Source organism: Coregonus lavaretus (assembly GCF_964263955.1).
Source record: "Coregonus lavaretus genome assembly, chromosome: 34".
Classification (NCBI taxonomy): domain Eukaryota; kingdom Metazoa; phylum Chordata; class Actinopteri; order Salmoniformes; family Salmonidae; genus Coregonus; species Coregonus lavaretus.
This window is the reverse complement of record NC_140021.1, coordinates 446,457-472,865: the sequence shown is the minus strand read 5'-3', so window position 1 is coordinate 472,865 and position 26,409 is coordinate 446,457. Positions and strand designations below refer to the sequence as shown.

The following is a 26,409-nucleotide window of genomic DNA, read 5'->3' as shown; positions in this document are numbered from 1 at the left end:
GAGCAATAAAGAGTACTGAGCGTGATCCGTTACACTGAGACTGACAGGCTTAGCCACTACCTACCTGCCTCTTAGGGGGACGAGAGGAGGAGAGAGAAGTGGAGCGGTGGCTGGGAGGGGTGGCTGGACAGAGAGAGAGGTGGAGCGGTGGCTGGCTGGGAGGGGTGGCTGGACAGAGAGAGAGGTGGCGCGGTGGGCTGGCTGGGAGGGGTGGCTGGGAGGGGTGGCTGGACAGAGGGAGAGGTGGAGGGGTGGGCTGGCTGGGAGGGGTGGCTGGGAGGGGTGGCTGGACAGAGAGAGAGGTGGAGCGATGGCTGGACAGAGAGAGAGGAGGTGGAGCGGTGGCTGGACAGAGAGAGAGGTGGAGCGGTGGGCTGGGAGGGGTGGCTGGACAGAGAGAGAGGTGGAGCGGTGGGCTGGGAGGGGTGGCTGGACAGAGAGAGAGGTGGAGCTGTGTGCTGGGAGGGGTGGCTGGACAGAGAGAGAGGTGGAGCGGTGGGCTGGGAGGGTGGCTGGGAGGGGTGGCTGGACAGAGAGAGAGGTGGTGCGGTGGGCTGGGAGGGTGGCTGGACAGAGAGAGAGGTGGAGCGGTGGGCTGGGAGGGGTGGCTGGACAGAGAGAGAGGTGGAGCGGTGGGCTGGGAGGGGTGGCTGGACAGAGAGAGAGGTGGAGCGGTGGGCTGGGAGGGGTGGCTGGACAGAGAGAGAGGTGGAGCGGTGGGCTGGGAGGGGTGGCTGGACAGAGAGAGAGGTGGAGCGGTGGGCTGGGAGGGGTGGCTGGACAGAGAGAGAGGTGGAGCGGTGGGCTGGGAGGGGTGGCTGGACAGAGAGAGAGGTGGAGCGGTGGGCTGGGAGGGGTGGCTGGACAGAGAGAGAGGTGGAGGGTGGGCTGGGAGGGGTGGCTGGACAGAGAGAGAGGTGGAGCGGTGGGCTGGGAGGGGTGGCTGGACAGAGAGAGAGGTGGAGCGGTGGGCTGGGAGGGTGGCTGGGAGGGGTGGCTGGACAGAGAGAGAGGTGGAGCGGTGGGCTGGGAGGGTGGCTGGGAGGGGTGGCTGGACAGAGAGAGAGGTGGAGCGGTGGGCTGGGAGGGGTGGCTGGACAGAGAGAGAGGTGGAGCGGTGGGCTGGGAGGGGTGGCTGGACAGAGAGAGAGGTGGAGCGGTGGGCTGGGAGGGGTGGCTGGACAGAGAGAGAGGTGGAGCGGTGGGCTGGGAGGGGTGGCTGGACAGAGAGAGAGGTGGAGCGGTGGGCTGGGAGGGGTGGCTGGACTGTAGACTCTACCAGTCTCTTGGGCAGCAGGTTGATTGGGAGAGAGAGAGATAGAGAAAGATAGAGCCCTAGGTATACTGTCCTGTAGACTCACCCATCCCCAGGTATACTGTCCTGTAGACTCACCCATCCCCAGGTATACTGTCCTGTAGACTCACCCATCCCAGGTATACTGTCCTGTAGACTCACCCATCCCCAGGTATACAGTACTGTAGACTCACCCATCCCAGGTATACTGTCCTGTAGACTCACCCATCCCAGGTATACTGTCCTGTAGACTCACCCATCCCAGGTATTCAGTCCTGTAGACTCACCCATCCCAGGTATACTGTCCTGTAGACTCACCCATCCCCAGGTATACAGTACTGTAGACTCACCCATCCCAGGTATACAGTACTGTAGACTCACCCATCCCAGGTATACTGTCCTGTAGACTCACCCATCCCAGGTATACAGTCCTGTAGACTCACCCATCCCAGGTATACTGTCCTGTAGACTCACCCATCCCAGGTATACTGTCCTGTAGACTCACCCATCCCCAGGTATACAGTACTGTAGACTCACCCATCCCAGGTATACTGTCCTGTAGACTCACCCATCCCAGGTATACTGTCCTGTAGACTCACCCATCCCAGGTATTCAGTCCTGTAGACTCACCCATCCCCAGGTATACAGTACTGTAGACTCACCCATCCCCAGGTATACAGTACTGTAGACTCACCCATCCCAGGTATACAGTACTGTAGACTCACCCATCCCAGGTATACTGTCCTGTAGACTCACCCATCCCAGGTATACAGTACTGTAGACTCACCCATCCCAGGTATACAGTACTGTAGACTCACCCATCCCCAGGTATACAGTACTGTAGACTCACCCATCCCAGGTATACAGTACTGTAGACTCACCCATCCCAGGTATTCAGTCCTGTAGACTCACCCATCCCAGGTATACAGTACTGTAGACTCACCCATCCCAGGTATACAGTCCTGTAGACTCACCCATCCCCAGGTATACAGTCCTGTAGACTCACCCATCCCAGGTATACTGTCCTGTAGACTCACCCATCCCAGGTATACTGTCCTGTAGACTCACCCATCCCAGGTATACTGTCCTGTAGACTCACCCATCCCAGGTATACAGTACTGTAGACTCACCCATCCCAGGTATACTGTCCTGTAGACTCACCCATCCCAGGTATACTGTCCTGTAGACTCACCCATCCCAGGTATACAGTACTGTAGACTCACCCATCCCAGGTATTCAGTCCTGTAGACTCACCCATCCCAGGTATTCAGTCCTGTAGACTCACCCATCCCAGGTATACAGTACTGTAGACTCACCCATCCCAGGTATACAGTCCTGTAGACTCACCCATCCCCAGGTATACAGTCCTGTAGACTCACCCATCCCAGGTATACAGTACTGTAGACTCACCCATCCCAGGTATACTGTCCTGTAGACTCACCCATCCCAGGTATACTGTCCTGTAGACTCACCCATCCCAGGTATACAGTACTGTAGACTCACCCATCCCTAAATATACAGTACTGTAGACTCACCCAGGCTCTTGGGCAGCAGGTTCTTGATGAACTCAGCGTGGTCTCCTACGTGCAGCACGCTGTAGACGCTGGTGTTCATCAACTCCTCCTGGTTATACAGCAGGTACTGGGTCACGTTCTCCGACACAAACACCATGTTACCCTCCATGTTCACCACGAAGAAGAACCCATCCAGGGCCTGCAGGGGGGAGAAGGAATAGACATTTATTTGTTTTCGTAAACTTCATTCAACTTTCTAGCTTTTGAAAATATCTACAAGAGACCAAGGGCGAGGAAGAGGTAAGCGGTTTGAGTAAAGACATAATGAGTCATAATTTGTAGAAGACTTCTTCATAAAACAGACATTTCTCCTTTTACAGTTGTCTCTCGATTCAGCAGGGTATTTAAACGTTTAAATGTTTTTGCTGTGCCCCAAATGGCACGATATTCCCTTTAAAGTGCACTACTTTTGACCAGGGCCCATAGGGCTTTGGTCAAAAGTAGTGCACTATATAGGGGAAAGGGTGCCATTTCAGTCGACTCAATAGATCACTCTGAGAACTAGCCTTTGATCTCGCTAGTTGAACAACGGAACATTAAGAAATGAGAGGAAATGTAAAAAATAATAATGCTAATAAGAGCTAATTGTTGTTTTCACAGAAAGCGACAGGGTGGAAGCCATATTACAATAGCTTTCTTACCAAGGGCTGAGAGTTAATAGACTGTACTGTGTGACAATGGTGGCAGCGGGGGGAGGGAGGGGAGGGAGAGGGGGCCAGACAGAGAGACAGGCACACAGAGAGAGAGAGAGACAGAGAAAGAGAGAGAGAGAGAGAGGAAGACAGAGGGTGAGAGAGACCGAGGTAGCAGACAGAGAGCGAGAGACAAAAGGAGAGACAGAGGGAGAGACAGAGGGAGAGAGAGACAGAGGGAGAGAGAGACAGAGGGAGAGAGAGACAGAGGGAGAGAGAGACAGAGGGCGAGAGAGACAGAGGGCGAGAGAGACAGAGATATCAGACAGAGAGAGAGACAGAGGTATCAGACAGAGAGAGAGACAGAGGGTTATCTCAACCTACCACAAAAAGACTTCCACCCTGCTACCATACAGCAGGTAAACGCAAATATTTCCAGTGACTCTGCCTCAAAACCAAATGTCTACCTGGCCCACCACTCCACCCTGGACGTGAACAGCCTTTATGACCAGGTCCACCTATACAAGGCAGCAGTGCCCACCTTCGTCCGGACCCTAAAGGATATCGCCCTCAACCGCAGACCCAACACCTCACACAGGAGCAACAGATCAACAGACCCCCCCAAGTCAACCATGCCCACACCCCATTTAGGCCCCCTCAGATCAGATCTATGCCCCTCCTTCCCACCCCATGCCCCCCACTCCCGCAAAGAGGGCCTAAACATGAAAGTCACACATACGCCCAGGCCGTGAGCAGGCAAACAGGCCCAACCCCCACTCTTACACTAGCCCAAGCCAATGGCATGTACCAGATGCTCAGCAGGTTCTGCTCACACTTACAGGTCTGAGGCCAAACCACACGACTAACATCATTGGACACTTTATGGAGCACAAAGCCTTCACTATCTCATCCTGGAATATCCAAGGCCTGAGGTCATCTGCCTTCGGCCTAAAGAGCAGGAACCTGGACTTCACCAAAGAAATCAGAAATACAGACATTGTCATCGAACAAGAAACATGGTATAGAGGAGATGGACCCACTGGTTGCCCTCTAGGTTACAGAGAGCTGGTAGTCACATCTACCAAACTACCAGGTGTGAAACAGGGAAGGGACTCAGGGGGTATGCTAATTTGGTATAGAGCAGACCTAACTCACTTTATTAAATTAATCAAAACAGGAACATTTTACATTTGGCTAGAAATTCCAAAAGGAAATTATCTCAACAGAGAAAAATGTCCTCCTGTGTGCTACCTATATCCCCCCACTAGAATCCCCATACTTTAATGAAGACAGCTTCTCCATCCTGGAGGGGGAAATCAATCATTTCCAGGCCCAGGGACATGTACTAGTCTGTGGCGACCTAAATGCCAGAACTGGACAAGAACCTGACACCCTCAGCACACAGGGGGACAAACACCTACCTGGAGGTGACAGCATTCCCTCCCCCATATGCCCCCCTAGGCACAACTATGACAACATAACCAACAAAAACGGGTCACAACTCCTGCAGCTCTGTCGCACGCTGGGTACGCTGGGTATGTACATAGTCAATGGTAGGCTTCGAGGGGACTCCTATGGTAGGTACACCTATAGCTCATCTCTTGGCAGTAGTACTGTAGACTACTTTATCACTGACCTCAACCCAGAGTCTCTCAGAGCGTTCACAGTCAGCCCACTGACACCCCTATCAGACCACAGCAAAATCAGTCTACTTGAACAGAGCAATACTCAATCATGAAGCATCAAAGCCAAAGGAACTGAATAATATTAAGAAATGCTATAGATGGAAGGAAAGTAGTGTTGAAACCTACCAAAAAACTATTAGGAAACAACAAATTCAATCCATTCTAGACAACTTCCTGAACAAAACGTTCTACTGTAATAGTGAAGGTGTAAACTTGGCAGTAGAAAACCTAAACAGTATATTTGACCTCTCAGCTTCCCTATCAAATCTAAAAATCTCTAACAGAAAACCAAAGAAAAGTAATAACAGTGATAAATGGTTTGATGAAGAATGCAAAAACCTAAGAAAGAAATTGAGAAACCTATCCAACCAAAAACAAAGAGACCCAGAAAACCTGACCCTATTTCACTATGGTGAATCACTGAAACAATACAGAAATACACTACGGAAAAATAAGGAACAGCGTGTCAGAAATCAGCTCAATGTATCTACCGTACGACAGACCCCGCATTCACCCTGCACACCCTAATTGACAAACAAACAAACCAAAACAAAGGCAAAGTCTTCTCATGCTTTGTTGATTTCAAAAAAAGCTTTTGACTCAATTTGGAATGAGGGTCTGCTATACAAATTGATGGAAAGTGGGGTTGGGGGAAAAATATACAACATTATAAAATCCATGTACACAAAAAAGTGTGCGGTTAAAATTGGCAAAAAACACACACATTTCATTCCACAGGGCCGTGGGGTGAGACAGGGATGCAGTTTAAGCCCCACGCTCTTCAACATATATATCAACAAATTGGCGAGGGCACTAGAACAGTCTGCAGCACCCGGCCTCACCCTACTAGAATCTGAAGTCAAATGTCTTCTGTTTGCTGATGATCTGGTGCTTCTGTCACCAACCAAGGAGGGCCTACAGCAGCACCTAGATCCTCTGCACAGATTCTGTCAGACCTGGGCCCTGACAGTAAATCTCAGTAATATAAAAATAATGGTGTTCCAAAAAAGGTCCAGTTGCCTGGACCACAAATAAAAATTCCATCTAGACCCCGTTGCCCTAGAGCACACAAAAAACTATACACACCTCGGCCTAAACATCAGCGCCACAGGTAACTTCCACAAAGCTGTGAACGATCTGAGAGACAAGGCAAGAAGGGCCTTCTATGCCATCAAAAGGAACATAAAATGTGACATACCAATTAGGATCTTGCTAAAAATTCTTGAATCAGTTATAGACCCCATTGCCTTTATGGTTGTGAGGTCTGGGGTCCGCTCACCAACTAAGAATTCACAAAATGGGACAAACACCACATTAAAAGGAAGCGATTCCCAAACCTTCCATAACAAAGCCATCACCTACAGAGAGATGAACCTGGAGAAGAGTCCCCTAAGTAAGCTGGTCCTGGGGCTCTGTTCATAAACACAAACAGACCCCACAGAGCCCCAGGACAGAAACACATTTAGACCCAACCAAATCATGAGAAAACAAAAAGAGAATTACTTGACACATTGGAAAGAATTAACAAACAAACAGAGCAAACTAGAATGCTATTTGGCTCTAAACAGAGAGTACACGGTGGCAGAATACCTGACCACTGTGACTGACCCAAACTTAAGGAAAGCTTTGACTATGTACAGACTCAGTGAGCATAGCCTTGCTATTGAGAAAGGCTGCCGTAGGCAGACCTGGCTCTCAAGAGAAGACAGGCTATGTGCACACTGCCCACAAAATGAGGTGGAAACTGAGCTGCACTTCCTAACCTCCTGCCAAATGTATGACCATATTAGAGACACATATGACTCTCAGATTACAGAGATCCACAAAGAATTCGAAAACAAACCACATTTTTATAAACTCCCTTATCTACTGGGTGAAATAACACAGTGTGCCATCACAGCTGCAAGATTTGTGACCTGTTGCCACAAGAAAAGGGCAACCAGTGAAGAACAAACACCATTGTAAATACAACCCATACTTATGTTGATTTATTTTCCCATTTGTACTTTAAGTATTTGCATATTGTTACAACACTGTATATAGACATAATATGACATTTGAAATGTCTTTATTCTTTTGGAACTTCTGAGTGTAATGTTTACTGTTAATATTTATTGTTTATTTCACTTTTGTTTACTATCTACTTCACTTGCTTTGGCAATGTTAACACACGTTTCCCATGCCAATAAAGCCGGTGGCGAGAGACAGAGGGAGAGACAGAGAGAGAGACAGAGGGAGAGACAGAGCGAGAGACAGGGAGAGAGAGAGAGAGAGAGAGACAATGGTGTGAAACTAACTAACCATCCAGTATATGCACTGCTTCATACAATGTATGTCATTATCACCACAGAGAAAGGCCCTGGTTCTGTCTCTGGTTCCGTCTCTGGTTCCGTCTCTGGTTCTGTCTCTGGTTCTGTCTCTGGTTCTGTCTCTGGTTCTGTCTCTGTCTCTGGTTCTGTCTCTGTTTGAAGTGGATAGTTCACTCCAACATCATCGTTTGTCAGGAAAGTTCTGTCATCTGTTATGTTCTGAGGTACAGTGCCTAGTGAAAGTCTACACACCCCTTGCACAGTCTTCACATTTTGCTGACTTAAAATGTAAACTAAAACGGGATTAAATTTGATTTTTTTCCTCCACACAGATCTACACAACCTACTTCACATATTCAAAGTCAAAATCTAGAATTTCTACGTCTTCACACCCCAAAGTTAATGCTTGTTGGACGCACCTTTGGCAGCCATTACAGCTTCTGAAGAAGATTCTACCCACGTTGCACAACTCTCGCACAACATCCAGCTCTAAATATACCTGCAGCCCTTTCAGCATTTAACTGTCAAGTCTGCATGAATGGAAAGTTGCATCAATAAAGATCAATGAATTATGAATGAATTATGTATTTAACAGACTGTTAAACAGCCATCACTAAAGAGGCTGCTGCCTACATACACTGGGAAATCAATGGCCACTTTGATAAATGGAACACTAGTCACTTTAATAATGGCACTTTAATAATGTTTACATGTCTTGCATTACCCATCTCATATGTATATACTGTATTCTATACTATCTTAATAATGTTTACATGTCTTGCATTACTCATCTCATATGTATATACTATATTCTATACTATCTATTGCATCTTAGCTTACGCCGCTCTGATAATGACGTTGCTCATCCATATATTTATATATTCTTATTCCATTCCTTTACTTAGATTTGTGTGTATTAGATATTTGTTGTGGAACTGTTAGATAGTACTTGCTAGATATTACTGCACTGTCGGAACTAGAAGCACAAGCGTTTCGCTACACTTGCAATAACATCTGCTAACCATGTGTATGTGACAAATACATTTGATTTGATTTGTAGATGAGATTAATTCAACACCCTACTCCATTTACAGTGTCATGCTATAGAGGTCAAGGGGTCTGAATACTTTCCTAAGACACTGTAGTGCCCTGCTATTGACCAGAGGTCAAGAGGTCGGAATACTTTCCTAAGACACTGTAGTGCCCTGCTTTTGACCAGAGGTCAAGGGGTCTGAATACTTTCCTAAGACACTGTAGTGCCCTGCTATTGACCAGAGGTCAAGGGGTCTGAATACTTTCCTAATACACTGTAGTGCCCTGCTATTGACCAGAGGTCAAGGGGTCTGAATACTTTCCTAAGACACTGTAGTGCCCTGCTATTGACCAGAGGTCAAGGGGTCGGAATACTTTCCTAAAACACTGTAGTGCCCTGCTATTGACCAGAGGTCAAGGGGTCGGAATACTTTCCTAAGACACTGTAGTGCCCTGCTATTGACCAGAGGTCAAGGGTTCTGAATACCTTCCTAAGACACTGTCGTGCCCTGCTATTGACCAAAGGTCAAGGGGTCTGAATACTTTCCTAAGACACTGTAGTGCCCTGCTATTGACCAGAGGTCAAGGGGTCTGAATACTTTCCTAAGACACTGTAGTGCCCTGCTATTGACCAGAGGTCAAGGGGTCTGAATACTTTCCTAAGACACTGTAGTGCCCTGCTATTGACCAGAGGTCAAGGGTTCTGAATACCTTCCTAAGACACTGTCGTGCCCTGCTATTGACCAAAGGTCAAGGGGTCTGAATACTTTCCTAAGACACTGTAGTGCCCTGCTATTGACCAGAGGTCAAGGGGTCTGAATACTTTCCTAAGACACTGTAGTGCCCTGCTATTGACCAGAGGTCAAGGGGTCTGAATACTTTCCTAAGACACTGTAGTGCCCTGCTATTGACCAGAGGTCAAGAGGTCGGAATACTTTCCTAAGACACTGTAGTGCCCTGCTTTTGACCAGAGGTCAAGGGGTCTGAATACTTTCCTAAGACACTGTAGTGCCCTGCTATTGACCAGAGGTCAAGGGGTCTGAATACTTTCCTAATACACTGTAGTGCCCTGCTATTGACCAGAGGTCAAGGGGTCTGAATACTTTCCTAAGACACTGTAGTGCCCTGCTATTGACCAGAGGTCAAGGGGTCGGAATACTTTCCTAAAACACTGTAGTGCCCTGCTATTGACCAGAGGTCAAGGGGTCGGAATACTTTCCTAAGACACTGTAGTGCCCTGCTATTGACCAGAGGTCAAGGGGTCTGAATACTTTCCTAAGACACTGTAGTGCCCTGCTATTGACCAGAGGTCAAGGGGTCGGAATACTTTCCTAAAACACTGTAGTGCCCTGCTATTGACCAGAGGTCAAGGGGTCGGAATACTTTCCTAAGACACTGTAGTGCCCTGCTATTGACCAGAGGTCAAGGGTTCTGAATACCTTCCTAAGACACTGTCGTGCCCTGCTATTGACCAAAGGTCAAGGGGTCTGAATACTTTCCTAAGACACTGTAGTGCCCTGCTATTGACCAGAGGTCAAGGGGTCTGAATACTTTCCTAAGACACTGTAGTGCCCTGCTATTGACCAGAGGTCAAGGGGTCTGAATACTTTCCTAAGACACTGTAGTGCCCTGCTATTGACCAGAGGTCAAGGGGTCTGAATACTTTCCTAAGACACTGTAGTGCCCTGCTATTGACCAGAGGTCAAGGGTTCTGAATACCTTCCTAAGACACTGTCGTGCCCTGCTATTGACCAAAGGTCAAGGGGTCTGAATACTTTCCTAAGACACTGTAGTGCCCTGCTATTGACCAGAGGTCAAGGGGTCTGAATACTTTCCTAAGACACTGTAGTGCCCTGCTATTGACCAGAGGTCAAGGGGTCTGAATACTTTCCTAAGACACTGTAGTGCCCTGCTATTGACCAGAGGTCAAGGGGTCTGAATACTTTCCTAAGACACTGTAGTGCCCTGCTATTGACCAGAGGTCAAGGGGTCTGAATACTTTCCTAAGGCACTGTAGTGCCCTGCTATTGACCAGAGAATAGGGTGCATTCTACCTATACCTGTCTCTGCATCAGGGTTACCAGGTACAGGCTATTAACACCATCTGTAATGCCATTAATGAATCATCTGCTCAAAGGTGATGGCATCCAACTGAACCCATGTCTGAGCTGGAGTAAATGGTAACGGTCATAGGTACTATACACTGAGTGTACAAAACATTAAGAACACCTTCCTAATATTGAGTTGCACCCCCTTTTGCCCTCAGAACCGCCTCAATTTGTCGGAGAATGGACTCTACAAGGTGTCGAAAGCATTCCACAAGGATGCTGGACCATTTTGACTCCAATGCTTCCCACAGTTGTGTAAAGTTGGCTGGATGTCCTTTGGGTGGTGGACCGGTCTTCACGTGAAACTGTTGAGCGTGAAAAACATAGCAGCGTTGCAGTTCGTCACAAACCGGTGCGCCTGTCACCTACTACCATACCCCGTTCAAAGGCACTTAAATCTTTTGTCTTGCCCATTCACCCTCTGAACAATCCATGTCTCAATTGTCTCAAGGCTTAAAAATCCTTCTTTAAACCTGTCTCCTCCCCTTCATCTACACCGATTGAAGTGGATTTAACAAGAGCACTTGGGAACACTCAACAACTCTTGGAAAGCCATTATGTTGTATCTTTGGCATTCAAATGTAGCCTAAGCTTAAAATAGCCTTTGTCCTCATGGGGACTTGGGAAATGTGGGGGCTTTTGGGGATTTTAGGTCTCCACAAGGATAGAAGAACCAACACACAGTCCAATAGCCTGGGGGTACATTAGACACACACAATATATACACTACCAGTCAAAGGTTTGGACACACCTACTCATTCCAGGGTTTTTCTTTATTTTTACTATTTTCTACATTGTAGAATAATAGTGAAGACATCAACACTATGAAATAACACATATGGAATCATGTAGTAACCAAAAAAGTGTTTAACAAATCATAATATATTTAATATTTGAGATTCTGCAAATAACCACCCTTTGCCTTGATGACAGCTTTGCACACTCTTGGCATTCTCTCAACCAGCTTCATGAGGTAGTCACCTGGAATGCATTTAAATTAACAGCTGTGCCTCCTTAATGCGTTTGAGACAATCAGTTGTGTTGTGACAAGGTAGGGGTGGTACACAGAAGATAGCCCTATTTGGTAAAAGACCAAGTCCATATTATGGCAAGAACAGCTCAAATAAGCAAAGAGAAACGACAGTCCATCATTACTTAAAGACATGAAGGTCAGTCAATACGGAACATTTCAAGAACTTTGAAACGATGAACTATGATGAAACTGGCTCTCATGAGGACCGCCACAGGGATGGAAGATCCAGAGTTACCTCTGCTGCAGAGGATAAGTTCATTAGAGATACAAGCCTCAGAAATTGCAGCCCAAATAAATGCTTCACACAGTTCAAGTAACATACACATCTGAACATCAACTGTTCAGAGGAGACTGTGAATCAGGCCTTCATGGTCAAATTGCTGCAAATAAACCACTACTAAAGTACACCAATAAGCCTTGCTTGGGCCAAGAAACACAAGCAATGGACATTAGACCGGTGGAAATTTGTCCTTTGGTCTGGAGTCCAAATTGGAGATTTTTGGTTTCAACTGCCGTGTCTTTGTGAGACGTGGTGTGGGTGAACAGATGATCTCTGCATGTGTATTTCCCACCGTAAAGCATGGAGGAGGAGGTGTGATGGTGTGGGGGTGCTTTGCTTGTGACACTGTCTGTGATTTATTTAGAATTCACTTAACCAGCATGGCTACCACAGCATTCTGCAGCGATATGCCATCCCACCTGGTTTGAGCTTAGTGGGACTATCATTTGTTTTTCAACAGAACAATGACCCAACACACCTCCAGGCTGTGTAAGGGCTATTTGACCAAGAAGGAGAGTGATGGAGTGCTGCATCAGATTACCTTGCCTCCACAACCCCCCAACCTCAACCCAATTGAGATGGTTTGGGATGAGTTGGACCGCAGAGTGAAGGAAAAGCAGCCAACAAGTGCTCAGCATATGTGGGAACTCCTTCAAGACTGTTGGAAAAGCATTCCAGGTGAAGCTGGTTGAGAGAATGCCAAGAGTGTGCAAAGCTGTCATCAAGGCAAAGGGTGGCTATTTGAAGAATCTCACATATAAAATATATTTTGATTTGTTTAACACTATTTTGGTTACTACATGATTCCATATGTGTTATTTCATAGTTTTGATGTCTTCACTATTATTCTACAATGTAGAAAATAGTAAAAATAAAGAAAAACCCTGGAATGAGTAGGTGTGTCCAAACTTTTGACTGGTATTAATATATATTTATACACAGTTGAAGTCAGAAGTTTACATACACCTTAGCCAAATACATTTAAACTCAGTTTTTCACAATTCCTGACATTTAATCCTAGTAAAAATTCCCTGTTTTAGCTCAGTTAGGATCACCACTTTATTTTAAGAATGTGAAATGTCAGAATGATAGTAGAGAGTGATTTATTTAAGCTTTTATTTCTTTCATCACATTCCCAGTGGGTCAGAAGATTCCATACACTCAATTAGTATTTGGTAGCATTGCCTTTAAATTGTTTCACTTGGGTCAAACGTTTCGGGTAGCCTTCCACAAGCTTCCCACAATAAGTCGGGTGAATTTTGGCCCATTCCTCCTGACAGAGCTGGTGTAACTGAGTCAGGTTTGTAGGCCTCCTTGCTCGCACACGCTTTTTCAGTTCTGCCCACAAATGTTCTATAGGATTGAGGTCAGGGCTTTGTGATGGCCACTCCAATACCTTGACTTTGTTGTCCTTGGAAATATGCTTGGGGTCATTGTCCATTTGGAAGACCCATTTGCAACCAAGCTTTAACTTCTTGACTGATGTCTTGAGATGTTGCTTCAATATATCCACATTATTTTCCTTCCTCATGATGCCATCTATTTTGTGAAGTGCACCAGTCCCTCCTGCAGCAAAGCACCCCACAGCATGATGTTGCTTGCAAGCCACACCCTTTTCCTCCAAACATAACGATGGTCATTAAGCCAAACAGTTATATTTTGTTTCATCAGACCAGAGGACATTTCTCCAAAAAGTACGATCTTTGTCCCCATGTGCAGTTGCAAACCATAGTCTGGCTTTTTTATGGCGGTTTTGGAGCAGTGGCTTCTTCCTTGCTGAGCGGCCTTTCCAGGTTATGTCGATATAGGACTCGTTTTACTGTGGATATATATATTTTTGTACCTGTTTCCTCCAGCATCTTCACAAGGTCCTTGCTGTTGTTCTGGATTGATTGAAGTACGTTCATCTCTAGGAGACAGAACGCGTCTACTCCTGAGCGGTATGACCGCTGCGTGGTCCCATGGTGTTTATACTTACTTACTATTGTTTGTACAGATGAACGTGGTACCTTCAGGCGTTTGGAAATTACTCCCAAGGATGAACCAGCCTTGTGGAGGTCTACAATCTTGTCCCCTGACATCCTTGGAGAGCTCTTTGGTCTTGGCCATGGTGGAGAGTTTGGAATCTGATTGATTGATTGCTTCTGTGGACAGGTGCTTTTATACAGGTAACAAACTGAGATTAGGAGCACTCCCTTTAAGAGTGTGCTCCTAATCTCAGCTCGTTACCTGTATAAAGACACCTGGGAGCCAGACATCTTTCTGATTGAGAGGGGGTCAAATACTTATTTCCCTTATTAAAATGCAAATCAATTTATAACATTTTTGACATGCATTTTTCTGGATTTTTGTTGTTGTTATTCTGTCTCTCACTGTTCAAATAAACCTACCATTAACATTATAGACTGATCATGTCTTTGTCAGTGGGCAAACGTACAAAATCAGCAGGGATCAAATACTTTTTTCCCCTCACTGTGTATATATATATATACACACAAAAAGCTTATTACTCACACATTTGTTTACATCCCTGGTTAGTGAGCATTTCCATCACCTGACAGGTGTGGCATATCAATAAGCTGATTAAACAGCATGATCATTACACAGGTGCAACTTGTTCTGGTGACAATAAAAGGCCACTAAAATGTGCAGTTTTGTCACAACACAATGCCACAGATGTCTAAAGCTTTGAGGGAGCGTGCAATTGGCATGCTGACTGCAGGGAATGTCCACCAGAGCTGTTTCCAGAGAATTGAATGTCTATTTCTCTAACATAAGCCCCTCCAACATCGTTTTAGATCATTTGGCAGAACGTCCAACCGGCCTCACAACTACAGACCACGTGTAACCATGCTGCCCCGGAACTCCACATCCGGATTCTTCACCTGCGGGATCGTCTGAGACCAGCCAACCGGACAGCTGATGAAACTGAGGAGTATTTCTGTCTGTAATAAAGCCCTTTAATGGGGGAAAAACTCATTCTGATTGGTTGGGCCTGGCTCTTCAGTGGGTGGGCCTGGCTCCCAAGTGGGTGGGCCTATGCCCTCCCAGTCCCACCCATGGCAGCGGCCCTGCCCAGTCATGTGAAATCATAGATTAGAAATTGTTGCATGTTGCAGTTATAATTTTGTTCCGTAATATATTACAGAGAGAGAGAGAGAGAGAGAGAGAGAGAGAGAGAGACAGAGAGAGAGACAGAGAGAGAGAGAGAGAGAGAGAGAGAGAGAGAGAGAGAGAGAGAGGCAGAGAGAGAGAGAGAGAGGCAGAGAGAGAGAGAGAGAGAGAGAGAGAGGCAGAGAGGGAGAGAGGGAGAGAGAGAGAGAGAGAGAGAGACAGAGAGAGAGAGAGAGAGAGAGAGAGAGAGAGAGAGAGAGAGAGAGAGAGAGAGAGAGAGAGACCCTGGGGGGTACTTTAGACCACACATTGCTGGTGTCTAGTTGGGATGCTGCCTGTCTACATGTCTGTGTGTCTGTCTGTTGAATCATACTGGGTATCAAAAAGGGGAAGGGTTTTGAAAGGGGAAATCCCAATATATGTACAGAAATCAGTCTGTTCAGCATTTCTATGAGGAAAGGCCATTTAATGGACATACACAAGCAAATAGACAGAAATCAGTGAGGAGTCTAGGGACTGGCTGACGGACTGACTGACTGACTGACGGACTGGCTGACAGACGGACTGACTGACTGACGGACTGGCTGACAGACGGACTGACGGACTGACGGAATGATTGGCTGGCTGGCTAGGTGACTGGCTGGCTGGCTGGTTTCTAGCTGGTTGGCTAGCTAACTGGCTGGCTGACTGACTGGCTAGGACTGACTAACTGACTATCTGACTGACAACAGGCCTGCTGAGTTAGGGTGTTAGTGTCTCCTCTCTCTTCCTGGTCATTTTCTGCAGACAAACAAAGCAGAAATGCTCTGATTTCTTCTGGCTGTAAATCACTGGTCCGCTGCAGTGTGCTGAGCAATGTCCCTGTTGTCCCAGACAGCCAACATACGTACAGCTACTGAAGTGCCTCCGACGTCTAATGGCAAAGCAGCAACACGCACAGCCTCGCTGCTTGGCTGCCGGATGAATCAGTCCGTTTCGCCTCCTCCTCTCCTCTCCGCTTCTCTTCCGTCAGGGTCATATTTATAGCTCTGGAGGTCCACCGTCACTGAATCCACATGCATCTCTGCTATATATAGCCACTTTCCCTCTCTCCCTCTCCCACTGCCTCCCTCTCCACTGCTTCCCTCTCCCTCTCCACTGCCTCGCTCTGCCTCTCCACTGCCTCCTCTCCCTCTCCACTGCCTCCCTCTCCCTCTCCACTGCCTCCCTCTCCCTCTCCACTGCCTCATCTCCCTCTCCACTGCCTCCCTCTCCCTCTCCACTGCCTCCCTCTCCCTCTCCACTGCTTCCCTCTCCCTCGCCTCCCTCTCCCTCTCCACTGCCTCCCTCTCCCTCTCCACTGCCTCCCTCTCCCTCTCCACTGCTTCCCTCTCCCTCTCCACTGCCTCGCTCTCCCTCTCCCCTGCCTCCCTCTCCACTGCCTCCCTCTCCACTGCCTCATCTCCCTCTCCACTGCCTCCCTCTCCCTCCCACTGCCTCACTCTCCCTCTCCACTGCCTCACTCTCCCTCTCCACTGCCTCCCTCTCCCTCTCCACTGCCTCCTCTCCCTCTCCACTGCCTCACTCTCCTCTCCACTGCCTCCCTCTCCCTCTCCACTGCCTCCCTCTCCCTCTCCACTGCCTCGCTCTCCCTCTCCACTGCCTCATCTCCCTCTCCACTGCCTCCCTCCCTCTCCCTCTCCACTGCCTCCCTCCCTCTCCCTCTCCACTGCCTCGCTCTCCCTCTCCACTGCCTCCCCCTCCCTCTCCACTGCCTCCCTCCCTCTCCACTGCCTCGCTCTCCCTCTCCAACTGCCTCCCTCTCTCCCTCCTGCCTGCTTTCCCATCTATTAGCAGCCAGTGGATGGAGGGACAGACGGGGAGACCAGCGCTTCACACCCCCACTCTTCTCTCTTTTTCTCCCTCTCTCTAAGTACGGACTCTGTAAGCTCAACCCACGCTCCGTAGACATAGGGTGTCGGCAGGAAACACACCCACGTGCCTTCTGTCCCAGTGTCTGCATGTAAAAGCATCCTTGTTTTTGAATGAACTGCCTGGGATATAGCCTTGCCTAGGCTAATGAACTGCCTGGATATAGCCTAGCCTAGGCTAATGAACTGCCTGGATATAGCCTAGCCTACCTAATGAACTGCCTGGATATAGCCTAGCCTAGCCTAATGAACTGCCTGGATATAGCCTAGCCTAGGCTAATGAACTGCCTGATATAGCCTAGCCTAGGCTAATGAACTGCCTGGATATAGCCTAGCCTAGGCTAATGAACTGCCTGGATATACAGTGGGGAAAAAAAGTATTTAGTCAGCCACCAATTGTGCAAGTTCTTCCACTTAAAAGAGATGAGAGGCCTGTAGTTTTCATCATAAGTACACGTCAACTATGACAGACAAATTGAGGAAAAAAAATCCAGAAAATCACATTGTAGGATTTTTTATGAATTTATTTGCAAATTATGGTGGAAAATAAGTATTTGGTCACCTACAAACAAGCAAGATTTCTGGCTCTCACAGACCTGTAACTTCTTCTTTAAGAGGCTCCTCTGTCCTCCACTCGTTACCTGTATTAATGGCACCTTATCAGTATAAAAGGACACCTGATCCACAACCTCAAACAGTCACACTCAAAATCCACTATGGCCAAGACCAAAGAGCTGTCAAAGGACACCAGAAACAAAATTGTAGACCTGCACCAGGCTGGGAAGACTGAATCTGCAATAGGTAAGCAGCTTGGTTTGAAGAAATCAACTGTGGAGCAATTATTAGGAAATGGAAGACATACAAGACCACTGATAATCTCCCTCGATCTGGGGCTCCACGCAAGATCTCACCCCGTGGGGTCAAAATGATCACAAGAACGGTGAGCAAAAATCCCAGAACCACACAGGGGGCCTAGTGAATGACCTGCAGAGAGCTGGGACCAAAGTAACAAAGCCACCATCAGTAACACACTACGCCGCCAGGGACTCAATCCTGCAGTGCCAGACGTGTCCCCCTGCTTAAGCCAGTACATGTCCAGGCCCATCTGAAGTTTGCTAGAGTGCATTTGGATGATCCAGAAGAGGTTTGGGAGAATGTCATATGGTCAGATGAAACCAAAATATAACTTTTTGGTAAAACTCAACTCGTCGTGTTTGGAGACAAAGAATGCTGAGTTGCATCAAAGAGCACCATCCCTACTGTGAAGCATGGGGGTGGAAACATTATGCTTTGGGGCTGTTTTTCTGCAAAGGGACCAGGACGACTGATCTGTGTAAAGGAAAGAATGAATGGGGCCATGTATCGTGAGATTTTGAGTGAAAACATCCTTCCATCAGCAAGGGCATTGAGATGAACGTGGCTGGGTCTTTCAGCATGACAATGATCCCAAACACACCGCCCGGGCAACGAAGGAGTGGCTTCGTAAGAAGCATTTCAAGGTCCTGGAGTGGCCTAGCCAGTCTCCAGATCTCAACCCCATAGAAAATCTTTGGAGGGAAGTTGAAAGTCCGTGTTGCCCAGCGACAGCCCCAAAACATCACTGCTCTAGAGGAGATCTGCATGGAGGAATGGGCCAAAATACCAGCAACAGTGTGTGAAAACCTTGTGAAGTTTTACAGAAAACGTTTGACCTGTGTCATTGCAACACAAAGGGTATATAACAAAGTATTGAGAAACTTTTGTTATTGAACCAAATACTTATTTTCCACCATAATTTGCAAATAAATTCATTAAAAATCCTACAATGTGAGTTTCTGGATTTTTTTTTCCTCATTTTGTCTGTCATAGTTGACGTGTATCTATGATGACAATTACAGGCCTCTCTCATATTTTTAAGTGGGAGAACTTGCACAATTGGTGGCTGACTAAATACTTTTTTTCCCCACTGTAGCCTAGCCTAGGCTAATGAACTGCCTGGATATAGCCTAGCCTAGCCTAATGACTGCCTGGATATAGCCTAGCCTAGGCTAATGAACTGCCTGGATATAGCCTAGCCTAGGCTAATGAACTGCCTGGATATAGCCTAGCCTAGCCTAATGAACTGCCTGGATATAGCCTAGCCTAGGCTAATGAACTGCCTGGATATAGCCTAGCCTAGGCTAATTAGCCCAACAGCTGCAGCAGCTCTCAGACTCACCTCCAGCATCATTGGTCCGAGAGCATCCTTGTCAATGACGGATTGGCCCGTTGATGAGACGTCCGCCTTCTGTACCTCCTCCTCATTGGCTGCTGCTGCTTCCTCTGTAGGAAAGAAAGCCAAATCAGATTCAGGTATCTTTCTTTTCTCTACCTCAAATGTCCTCACAGCTTCATCAACAAATCTAAACCTTAAACTGAGAGACAAAGACTGGCTCTAAACAACTAGTCGAACCCATCAAAGGGTAGTGCACTGCAAAGGTAATAGGGTGCTATTTGGGATGTATAGAACATGCTGTTCATTTGGATCGCTCAGCTACCTACTCTTCCTGCTTCCTGTTTACTAGAGATTCAGTTAGAGGAGAGAGATCCTCAAGCTGTTACTTCCTTTAACACGTACTCTTCCTACGTTTCACTGTTTACTAGAGATTCAGTTAGAGGGAGAGAGATCCTCAAGCTGTTACTTCCTTTAACACGTACTCTTCCTATGTTTCACTGTTTACTAGAGATTCAGTTAGAGGGAGAGAGATCCTCAAGCTGTTACTTCCTTTAACATGTATTCTTACGTTTCAGTTTAATAAAGAGATTACCGATCTTGAAGGGAGGAGAAATTTCTCCATCTCTTATACAATTATCAAATGAATGTCAAATGTAGGCTATGTGATCCATTAATAATCCAGACCTTATCAGAGACATTCACCCTCAAATCCCTCATTACAACCACTGACCTATATGGGAGACATCACACAGACTGTCCCAAATGGCACCTATTCCCTTTATAGTGCACTACTTTAGACCAGGGTCCATAGGGAAAATCATAGGGCTCTGTTCAAAGGGTATGCACTATGCAGGGGATATGGTGGCATTTGGGTCTCTCTCTCTCTCTCTCTCTCTCTCTCTCTCTCTCTCTCTCTCTCTCTCTCTCTCTCTCTCTCTCTCTCTCTCTCTCTCTCTCTCTCTCTCTCTCTCTCTCTCTCTCTCTCTCTCTCTCTCTCTCTCTCTCTCTCTCTCTCTCTCTCTCTCTCTCTCTCTCTCTCTCTCTCTCTCTCTCTCTCTCTCTCTCTCTCTCTCTCTCTCTCTCTCTCTCTCTCTCTCTCTCTCTCTCTCTCTCTCTCTCTCTCTCTCTCTCTCCTCTCTCTCTCTCTCTCTCTCTCTCTCTCTCCTCTCTCTCTCTCTCTCCCTCCCTCCCTCCCTCCCTCCCTCCTCCCTCCCTCCCTCCCTCCCTCCCTCGCATTCACGCACAGTGCATTGTCTAGACACCACCCGCTGCCATGTCGCTAACTGGGGCACTAACTGCACGTGCGCGCGCAGCTGTCACGCGGGCGGCTAGCTGGATGGTCATCGTCAACGCATGAAAAATACCTCTAAGTCACTATGGAAACAACGTCATCCCTCCTCCAACTGAGTAAACATCTTCAGCTGTCAGACGGTGGAATGTCAACAGCGCTGAACTCAACATAACAATACATAGACTTATTATGGATGTTATACAGCCAATACAAGGTAGGGCCAGGGTAATGCTTTTGAAGAGGAGGAGTTTATGGAGTCTATAGATGAGGAACTAGTGTATCTCCTATCTAGGGTACAACTGCATCCCAAATAGCACCGTATCCTCTATGTAGTGCACTACTTTTGACCAGGAACCATAGGGAACAGGGTGCCATTTGGAACGCAGCGTAAATGTATCCTCTATCTACAGTTTATGACGCTCCATACCTCCTCCATTCAGTGATTGGGTTAAAGCAGAGAGCCCTTACGTTCGAAGCAAGTCTGCCCTACTTCTAAAGATGACGCTGATGAGGAGGAGGTACGGCTAAACAGAGAGGGAAACGGGAGGGGGACATATTAAAGTGTCGCACCACGCCAGTTTGACGTGCGACCATATGGCAGGGAGAGACAGGTACACAGGAGGAGCAGAGCTAGGGAACAGAGGAGGAGGAGGAGAGCTAGGGAACAGAGGAGGAGGAGAGCTAGGGAACAGAGAAGGAGGAGGAGGAGGAGAGCTAGGGAACAGAGAAGGAGGAGGAGGAGGAGAGCTAGGGAACAGAGAAGGAGGAGGAGGAGGAGAGTTAGGGAACAGAGAAGGAGGAGGAGGAGGAGGAGAAGCACAAGGGAACAGAGGAGGAGGAGGAGGAGAGCTAGGGAACAGAGAAGGAGGAGGAGGAGGAGAGCTAGGATCAGAGAAGGAGGAGGAGGAGGAGAGCTAGGGAACAGAGAATGAGGAGGAGGAGGAGAAGCGCAAGGGAACAGAGAAGGAGGAGGAGGAGGAGAGTTAGGGAACATAGAAGGAGGAGGAGGAGGAGAGTTAGGAACAGAGAAGGAGGAGGAGGAGGAGAGTTAGGGAACATAGAAAGGAGGAGGAGGAGGAGAGTTAGGGAACAGAGAAGGAGGAGGAGGAGAGCTAGGGAACAGAGAAGGAGGAGGAGGAGGAGAGTTAGGGTACATAGAAGGAGGAGGAGGAGGAGAGTTAGGGAACAGAGGAGGAGGAGGAGAGCTAGGGAACAGAGAAGGAGGAGGAGGAGGAGAAGCGCAAGGGAACAGAGGAGGAGGAGGAGAGGGGGGGAGAGCTAGGGAACAGAGAAGGAGGAGGAGAAGAGCTAGGGAACAGAGAAGGAGGAGGAGAAGAGCTAGGGAACAGAGGAGGAGGAGGAGAGCTAGGGAACAGAGGAGGAGGAGAGCTAGGAACAGAGAAGGAGGAGGAGGAGGAGAGCTAGGGAACAGAGGAGGAGGAGAGCTAGGGAACAGAGAAGGAGGAGGAGGAGGAGAGCTAGGGAACAGAGAAGGAGGAGGAGGAGGAGAGTTAGGGAACAGAGAAGGAGGAGGAGGAGGAGGAGAAGCACAAGGGAACAGAGGAGGAGAGGAGGAGAGCTAGGGAACAGAGAAGGAGGAGGAGGAGGAGAGCTAGGGATCAGAGAAGGAGGAGGAGGAGGAGAGCTAGGGAACAGAGAATGAGGAGGAGGAGGAGAAGCGCAAGGGAACAGAGAAGGAGGAGGAGGAGGAGAGTTAGGGAACATAGAAGGAGGAGGAGGAGGAGAGTTAGGGAACAGAGAAGGAGGAGGAGGAGGAGAGTTAGGGAACATAGAAGGAGGAGGAGGAGGAGAGTTAGGGAACAGAGAAGGAGGAGGAGGAGAGCTAGGGAACAGAGAAGGAGGAGGAGGAGGAGAGTTAGGGTACATAGAAGGAGGAGGAGGAGAGTTAGGGAACAGAGAAGGAGGAGGAGGAGAGCTAGGGAACAGAGAAGGAGGAGGAGGAGGAGAAGCGCAAGGGAACAGAGGAGGAGGAGGAGAGGGGGGGAGAGCTAGGGAACAGAGAAGGAGGAGGAGAAGAGCTAGGGAACAGAGAAGGAGGAGGAGAAGAGCTAGGGAACAGAGAAGGAGGAGGAGAGCTAGGGAACAGAGAAGGAGGAGAAGAGCTAGGGAACAGAGAAGGAGGAGGAGGAGGAGAAGAGCTAGGGAACAGAGAAGGAGGAGGAGGAGGAGGAGAGGGGGGGAGGTCGTGAGGTGCTAGTATGCTGGCAGCACACACACATTGATCTCCTGAAAACGGAGCAGGAAGAGGAGGCAAAGAGAAGCAGCAGGCTCCATTTTGCACTACACACACACACACAAAACACAAACACAACACAAACACGTTGATCTCTTTCAGGGTTAATGGTGTGTGTGTCAGCATGCCCAGCAGGCTCCAGTAAACCAGCACAGCTGACTTGAGTACAACATCATCACTCACTGTCACACAGGCTGGTAACTCTAATGAACTTATCCTCTGCAGCAGAGGTAACTCTGGGTCTTCCATTCCTGTGGCGGTCCTAATGAGAGCCAGTTTCATCATAGCACTTCATAGTATTTGTGACAGCACTTGAAGAAACTTTCAAAGTTATTGAAATGTTCCATATTGACTGACCATGTTGTTTCTCTTTGCTTATTTGAGCTGTTCTTGCCATAATATGGACTTGGTATTTTACCAAATAGGACTATCTTCTGTATACCCCCCTACCTTGTCACAACACAACTGATTGGCTCAAACACATTAAGAAGGAAATAAATTCCACAAATTAACTTTTAACAAGGCACACCTGTTAATTGAAATGCATTCCAGATGACTACCTCATGAAGCTGGTTGAGAGAATGCAAAGAGTGTGCAAAGCTGTTATTCTACAATGTAAAAAAAAAAAAAAGTAAAAATAAAGAAAAACCCCTTGAATGAGTAGGTGTGTCCAAACGGTTGACTGGTACTGTATATACAGAGATAGCTTATTATCTCCAAGCCATTTGCTAATGTTAGTAAGCTCTGTGCTCAGTATGCTCGCCAACATAGTTTTACTTTTGTGAGACACCAGGAGTGTAGAGTCATCCGCATAAAGGAAAAGACGGCAAGAACAAGCATCTTTCATATCGTTTATGTACAGTAAAAACAGTAGAGGCCCCAGCACGCTTCCCTGCGGAACGCCACAACTCATTGGTTTTGCCTGAGACAGTGAACCTCTACCACTTGCTCCCTATCTGACATATAGGACTTTACCCAGCCTCGAAGGATACTGCTTAACCCCAGCGCCTCCAGTTTGGAGATTAGGGGACACGGGGGGGCCAGTATGAAATATAAAATAATGTATTCACTCACTAACTGTAAGTCGCTCTGGATAAGAGCGTCTGCTAAATGACTAAAATGTAAAAATATGAATGGCCTTCTGTAGGTCAAGCAGCACCATTACACAGAGATTTCCCTCATCAATCTCTTTCCTGATGAAGTCAATCAGGTAAAGTAGACATGAATCAGTGGAGTATGTTTTTCTAAAACCCAAACTGAAAATCATACATTAGACTTTGTTTGTTGACACATTCATACGTTTGCTAATTGTACAACTCTCTCCAGGATCTTTGATGTCATACTGAGGATAGATACTATAATTCCCAGGGTCAGACTTAATCTCCTTCTTATGCAGAGGTATAAACGTTAGCTTGTTTCATGTCCATGGGAAAGATGCCTTGTTCAAGAGAGAGATTAACAGTATGCGTAATACAATGGGGCAATTTTCTCAGCAGAATCTCTAAGAAACCTTGCAGGAATATTATCCAGGCCTGTGGTTTAGGAGCATTTACGCTCTGCTAGCACACTGGCTATTTTGGCTGTTGCTACCTTTGCAAAAGAAAAAGAGTTTGGCTAAACCCCTTTACTCGGTATAATACTTATTGACTTGGTCATTTCCAAACTAACTAGAACTGGTGGGAAGCTTGCTAACCAGCTAACCAGCTTGCTAACCAGCTTGTTAACCAGCTTACTAACCAGCTTGCTAACCAGCTTGCTAACCAGAAGTAAAAAAAAAAATAGTTGAATTAATTGGCAACCTCTGCTTTTTCATTACACACTTGCTCCCTAAACATTTCAACACAGTATTTTTTGAGTCCCCTGATTCTAACAGTTTTGTGACACTTAAATATATATTTTTAAAAGCCCTCCTTGTGCAAACTGTAATACAATTATCACTGATTCCATAGACTATTACTCCACGCCGCAATATTTTTGATTTATCAGACACCAATATTTAAGTTTCACATACCCTGGTGGGATCTTTTATCATTTGGGTCAGAGCAAGTGATCTACAGAAGTACATAAATACATTGTGGGTTGGGCTATCCTTTTTGCAGACATCAGTACTGAAATCCCCTGACAAAATGATTTCCTTCACCAGGGAATCATTACAGTTTGACAACACAATTTCGAGACCTTCATAGAATGCATTCTGATTGGGCGGCCTATAACACACCCCCAACAAAATCGGCTTGGTTTTGGGAAGGCAGATATCCAGCCAGACATTCTCCAGATCATCGCTTAAATCCAATCTGACGTTATAGGCCATGTCCGATCTTACAAACTCACATATCCCCCCTACCGTTCCGATTCCGATCCTTCCTGACAACAGAGTAATTTGCCTATCTCAATTTCTGAGTCACAAACAGATATATCCAACCATGTCTCTGTAAAACATAAGACACCCACCCCTGATTTGCGAACCAACAGGCGTATCTCATCTGTTGCACAAAATGTAAACCTTTCTTCCCAAAGGCCTCGCTGAATTCGCTGTGTGTCAGGCTAATTGTGTGTCTGGCTAATTTATGTACTTGATGTGCTCAATTTAGTAGTCAGCTTCATGAATCTGTGAACTGTTATATAGCTGTAGTAAAATCCACCATGATGCCAATTCATTCAAGGATGTGCCGAGATCAAGGACACTCAAGAACAAAAGGTACAACTAAATTAATTTTTAGTAGCTACCCCCTTTCAGGGATTTTCATTAATGGTTGTCAAAAGAGAGATGTGTGGCTCTGATGTGATTAAATATCCAGATGCTTAGTTATGTGATATATGTCTGTTTAAGTGAGAGGAATTAATTTATAACACTACTTTAGGATGATATACACTGAACAAAAATATAAACGCAACATGTAAAGTGTTGGTACCATGTTTCATGAGCTGAAATAAAAGATCCCAGAAATTTTCAATTTTCACTAAAAGCTTATTTCTCTCAAATTTTGTGCACACATTTGTTTACATCCCTGTTAGTGAGCATTTCTCCTTTGCCAAGATAATCCATCCACCTGACAGGTGTGGCCTATCAAGGAGCTGATTAAACAGCATGATCATTACACAGGTGCACCTTGTGCTGGGGACAATAAATGGCCACTCTAAAATGTGCAGTTTTGTCACACAACACAATGCCACAGATGTGTCAAGTTTTGAGGGAGATTGCAATTGGCATGCTGACCGCAGGAATGTCCACCAGAGCTGTTGCCAGAGAATGTAATGTTAATTTCTCTACCATAAGCCGCCTCAACGTCATTTTAGAGAATTTGGCAGTACGTCCAACCGGCTTCACAAGGCGAGCGGTTTGCTGATGTCAACGTTGTGAACAGAGTGCCCCATGGTGGCAGTGGGGTTATGGTATGGGCTGGCATAAGCTACGGACAATGAACATAATTGCATTTTATCGATGGCAATTTGAATGCACAGAAATACCGTGACGATATCCTGAGGCCCATTGTGAGGCCCATTATTTTAAGGTATCTGTGACCAACAGATGCATATCTGTATTCCCAGTCATGTGAAATCCATAGATTAGGACCTAATGAATTTATTTCAATTGACTGATTTCCTCATATGCACTGTAACTCAGTAAAATCTATTAAATTGTTGCATGTTAAGTTTATACTGTTCAGTATAATATTCTTTACATTAATTACATTTAGG

The 26,409-nt window shown here is 46.8% G+C and overlaps 1 protein-coding gene across 1 annotated transcript in view; it reads right to left on the bottom strand.

Moving 5' to 3' along the window:
• Nucleotides 1–26,409, bottom strand: part of LOC311109208 (nuclear receptor coactivator 2-like) — a gene marked incomplete at its 3' end in the record, with an annotated part of 180,547 nt that overhangs the window by 56,747 nt on the left and 97,391 nt on the right. Inside the window, exons 4-5 of the mRNA XM_084152055.1 lie at nt 19,169–19,272; nt 2,830–3,007 (exon numbers count right to left, since the gene is read on the bottom strand). Of these exons, the coding sequence (XP_084008181.1) occupies nt 2,830–3,007; nt 19,169–19,272 (282 nt within the window). The remainder of the gene's footprint in view (nt 1–2,829; nt 3,008–19,168; nt 19,273–26,409) is intronic.